Source organism: Centruroides sculpturatus, unplaced genomic scaffold (assembly GCF_000671375.1).
Source record: "Centruroides sculpturatus isolate CEXI.00-Female unplaced genomic scaffold, Cexi_2.0 scaffold127, whole genome shotgun sequence".
In the NCBI taxonomy this organism is placed as follows: Eukaryota; Metazoa; Arthropoda; class Arachnida; order Scorpiones; family Buthidae; genus Centruroides; species Centruroides sculpturatus.
In genome coordinates this window covers 454,197-459,849 of record NW_019385000.1, presented here as the reverse complement: position 1 = coordinate 459,849, position 5,653 = coordinate 454,197, and the positions used below count along the sequence as shown (strand labels likewise).

Below are 5,653 nucleotides of genomic sequence, written 5' to 3'. Positions count from 1 at the left end.
TATATTTATATATATATTTTTATGTTATTTTGAAATAATGTGGTTGACAAAAGAAAGGTAATTTTTTTTTTTTTACATGAACAATTTTTTTACAAGGAAAAAAATGCTCTCTTTAAAAATTTTTAAATTTAACTATTTGTTAAAATTATGTTGCTGTTTAAAAAAAAGTTAAAATAAAAAAGTTAAAATTTTGTTGAAAGATTGGTTTTAAAATTACATGTTTCTAAGTCAAGAGTTCATTTTAAACACAGTACAGTACTATTTGTATATCAAAGATTACTGTTTGTTGATTTTAAGCTACCTTGTATTTACTAGATTTACATACACGTAATAATGATAAATGATGATAAAATAAAAAGCTCATATTTCATTTGTAAATTGTTTATTTTTTCATTACATTGAAGTTGTGGATTCTATCAAGCATTTTTCTGCAGGATGTATGTACTGTATTTTTTTAATGTGACAGTCTTTGAAACATATCAACTGTGCAAAAAGAGGGATAGTTGTAGTTATTGTTCACAGTAAATAAAATGCTTTATTATGTTGATATTCCACACCATAAGAAATGTTAGGGTCAGGGAAAGTTGGGGAATTCAAAACAAAAATGTGAGTATGAACCCTGTATAAAGTTGACAGTTTCTTCTATCTTGTAGTCCAAATTTCATCATTATACTTCTATCCTGGCAAGAATATATAAAATATTTGTTACTTTTTTATTCATGCAATTGATTGTGAAATTTAGTTCTATTCAGTTAAATTTTTTCAGTTACATTAGTTGGAAATATTCTTTTTTATTTGTATTTAATAATAGTTTTGTTTATATTTATTTATGTTGATTGAGCCTGGGTATCAATCAGCATAAATAAATGTTTGATTGCTTTTTAAATCTCTGCATTAAAACCTTCTGGGACCTGAGGGGTTCAAATAGATACTTTTTCCCCAAATGAATCTGTAACTCACCATGCAAAATGTATAATGATAGTCTAAGCAACAACATAAAAAAGGATATACTTAGAACATCAAAAGTTTTAGCAAAGCTGTAACTATCAAAAATTGAGTTCTATAAAGGTTAACAAGAACCCATTAAATGAATAAAAGTACAAGCTGCCTCTCTAAAGTATCAAAATCAGAAGCTCAACCAATGAGTAAGTTTTTTGATACTTCTTATGAAGAGACAAGCATGGAGGCAACACAAGCATCACCACCTCCAAAACAAAATGCTCCTATAAAATTAAAGAAGGATCATTACCAAAACTGCTCCCTTAAAATAATCCATAGAACTGTTGAGGTTTCGAAACAATCTCTCTTTGTTAAACAGATGTTATTATCTATTCCAGCTCTGTGTGATACTCCAGAAAATACATTTGAAACCTGGAAAAATAGTGTCAATAAAGGGATTAGATTCCATCACAAGGATGATGAAAGCCATAACCATGTTAGTTGGGGGTATGGCTAAACTGATTTCAAACAACATACCATACTTTCCAGTACAAATAACCACAGACTTACTAACAGTGGTAGCAGTAGAATTTCATTTAGCTTAACTGTAACCATTTTTTTCTATATATCTGCCATCAGATGTCAGAATAAATCAGAATGCCTTGATTGAACAGCTACCAACTTTTTCTTCCTACTTGGAAATTTCAATGGCCACAATCCAATATGAGGAAGCCCCAATATTAATTGTTTAGATATAGAAAGACCTATAGTTACAGGTCTTTCAGTGGCTCTATACTTAAGTATATACATAGATCATATACTTAATCTTTCAGTAAGCATTGTTTTCAATTTTGTGGTTTCATGACTTTTTTATAATCAATTGTTTTTCTAACAATCTTTTTTATCTGTATTTAATCTGATTTCCTGAAACTAGTTGAAGGTATATGTTCAGATGTTTCAGCTACAGGTAATATAGATACTTGAACAATGAAGCAAAAGCACTAGGCTTAGGTTGGTGAGTTAAGGATGCTATTGTATTTGTCTTTAAATTCAAAGTAGTTTTTTCATTTTATTGTAACTCACAATTCATTGCATCATCATTATGAATATTGTTGCTTCTTGATTATTTGTTATGGAACTGTACATTGATGTGGATGGTGGTTGTGGTATTACAAAATCTGTAACAGACCTGCCTTATTTGGCTGATTCCTGCCTTTCTGCTTTTTGTTGCTCTTTGCATTTCACTGATCCAGATTTATGCTTTTTCTTTTCCATTCTGGTAGGAATAGGGTTACTGAAATAAAAACTTATTAAAAATACTCCATGTTGGGAAAAATAAACATCTTTAATTAAATACTGAATCTAGCATTTGCCATAAGTTGCTATTTGTACATTTGCATTTAATAATAAGTTATTTTTGTTGTTTTGCTGTATTCTGCATTTTGTTTGTAAACTGTAATAGTTGTATTATAGAAAATTTCTGCAGTGTAGTAGTGACATCCATTGTGTATTTCTGCTAGAAATACATAATGAAGGAAAACATCAATAGAAATATGTTTTATAGATGCATCTATTACTGTATTAACAAATCACAGTAATTTTAACTGTAGAGTAAATAAAAGGTATCTTTATTTATTGAACTTGCATTATGCATGTACATTATTATTTGAGATTGTAGCTTAATCTGTCCCATGTTGTTCCCAAATATTTTCGTGTTGACCTCACTTGACCTAACCCGTTGACCCCAAACTTACTCTTTCCTGCATCAAAACGTTTTTGATATTAGATGTCACTGTGCATCATAATTTTTATATTAAAACAAACTTTCAAAATATAATTTTTTTTTTGTTTTTATATTTTTCAATATATTTATTAACAAGTAATTTGCATACCAAGTAAAACAAATTGTAAAAACATATTTGACTCACTTAATGAGCAACATTTCACATAACAAGTGATGATGAGGTGGGAAGTCCCAGATTGTGCACATGCTACATCAGTCTGTGTTTAGCACTTGTTTCACTAGCATCTTAGTGTCACTTATGATCATACATTTTTCCAAACTTGTGTTCACACATATTACATATAAGCATCAACAACATATCCTGTTATATAATAAACATGCCAAACAATGTACCAAATTCTTGGGCTATGTAAAGACTATAATTAACTATTAGAAATTACTGTATTTTTATCATTGATTTTAAATTTTATACATTTTACTTTTGTATTTTGAAAGTAAAAATAATCAATAATAAATATTAAATTAGTAATTTGTAGCAATAAAAAGTAAGCTTGAGTAAGTCTGACTTCATAGCAAGACCTCCATGCAGTTACAATCAGATTTAAAGCAATCTTTTAATCTAAAAAATTTTTAAGTTAATTTATTAGTTTAGTGTTGCAGACAAATTGTAGGCTATGCTAGACCAATTTAATTTGGATTTTCCAAACTATGTAATAATAATTATTAATTTGTTCATAAAATTTTTTATTTTGTTTGTAAATGTATAATAATTTTCAGGGAAATTTTCAGTCCTGAAAATATTCTGCAGCTCTGCTTGACATTATATGATAATTATTTAATATACAAACTTAATATATGATTTATTATTGTAAATATTTTTTCATCTAATTTTTTTTTTTTTTTGGTAGAAAACCACCAACATTCAAGACAATATTTCAAAAAAATATTTTCCTATTTTGCCATTTAAAATAGTACTCATGCAAGTTATTGATGTTTTGAAAACATTACCTGTCTCTCTGGATGGCGAGAGAAAAAGTGAAAATAAATTTACTGTGAGACCTGGTTCATTTCACAATTATTTTCAGACTTGGCATCTAGTAAGTAGAATTTAAATCAAATATTTTTTTTAATTTGGAAATTTTGGTATTCTTTTTATAATTTATCAAAAAAATTATTACACTTATTCACAAAAAAAAAGTTATGTATCAAGGAGGCATGGAATCAAATGAAACTTTATTATTGTTAATGTAATGACATTGATAATAACTGATTACACTAAAGTAACGAAGAGATAATTTCCTGCATAACACCAATACAATCAATTTAAAGAAACTTTCATATTTTGTAAGACCTTACCTTATGGTGATATGGTTGGGTGATATGCTATCCTGCAACAGATTTATTCATGATGCTACAACCAATGGTGATGAAATTCCAGGCTACAGCAAATCACCAACTGGTTTGAGATACAGTAGACCCCCCTATAACGCTTAGATACGTTCCACGTTAATCGAATTTTACGTTGTAGGAATGATTAAATACATGAGCCAATCGCAGCCCGATAGGTGTGAAGTTTACGGACTAGGCTGTTTGAAAGGTTTTCTTCTATAAAATTAACCGATTCTAGACTAATTCCACTCAACATTTCCAAAACACGTATAATTTTTTGGGAATAATCTGTATAAACTATGCTATAAACAAAATATTATAGGATTACTTACCGAGTGTGCACCGTTCGACTACGCTGTTGCTCAAAGCTTGTTTTCATCGTGGAACAGCACACGAAACGGTGGCCGCGATTTCTGATAACGAATTTTTCGCAGAAAAATAACTTGACCTTTGGAGACATCATTAATATAAATAATTTTTATGGCCGTTGAATAAGAAATGTTTCTTTCACAAGAAATGTATAAAATTAGTGCTAGTATGTAAATTACGGTACCTAATTTACATACTGTACAGACGATAATAAACTCAACTTACTAGCCTAAAATCTCCATAGTGTGGCGCCAGGCGGCAGAAAGCATATATATATATCAGGTCAGTCCATAAGTTCGTGCGCATTTTTATCTACAAAAAAAGCAACAAAAAATTTCAACTAAATTTTATTTCAATCTATAATGTATTCACCATTATTTTGTACAATTTCATGCCATCTTGATGGTAGCTTTTTAATCNCTCACAGTGACAGATCCAGACTGTAGGCCATGTAATCCAGAATTTCTCAACTAAGTCAGTTGGTCATCACTACCATCATGCACGGGGCTTTATTTTGATATCAGTCAAGAACTTCTATTGATTTGGAGACAAAACAATAGAAGTATCAACATATGGAGGGAAATATCTAGAGAAAAACATAAATTGGGACAATGTTACATTGCCATTACTTAAATTCTGGACAGAAGTTGAACCACTCTCTTATTATTTTAATGCCTGCTACAAGAGAAAATTTGACAGATATTTTTTTGTCTGTGTGTTGGGAAAAGATATACTAAATATTTGTTTATAGTCGTCGTAATGTTTTTAATAAATTAATGTATCTCATTTGAATTTAATTTATTCTTCAATTAAAGCAACTATCTGTGTTGTGTTTTGAGCATGTAATCTTTTATAATTATGTATATATTTATATCCTGTAAATTTTTTTGGAATGATTATAACAACATATTCACTGTATATACCAGCATATAAGTTGAAAAAATCTTTCTTAATTAACTAGAGTTCAGTTTATTCAACAGATATATAAAATGCAAATTTTTATCACAGAATTGTAATCAAGTAGAACAGATCTTCTAACAACCATAATACAGTGGTACCTCAGGTTACGAACGCCCCAGCATACGAAATTTTCAGGATACGACATGAAATTCGAACATATTTTTGCTCCACGATACGAACAAAAACTCACCATACGACGTTACATTAGTTCGCATTTTTCATTTGTTTTTCTTACTACAGTTATTTTTTTAA

The 5,653-nt window shown here is 29.2% G+C and overlaps 1 protein-coding gene across 1 annotated transcript in view; it reads left to right on the top strand.

Moving 5' to 3' along the window:
* The window catches only part of LOC111633189 (putative uncharacterized protein DDB_G0282133), a 59,062-nt gene that overhangs the window by 5,551 nt on the left and 47,858 nt on the right, over positions 1–5,653 (top strand). Inside the window, exon 3 of the mRNA XM_023377714.1 lies at positions 3,592–3,780. Within this exon, the coding sequence (XP_023233482.1) occupies positions 3,661–3,780 (120 nt within the window). The 5' untranslated portion in view covers positions 3,592–3,660. The remainder of the gene's footprint in view (positions 1–3,591; positions 3,781–5,653) is intronic.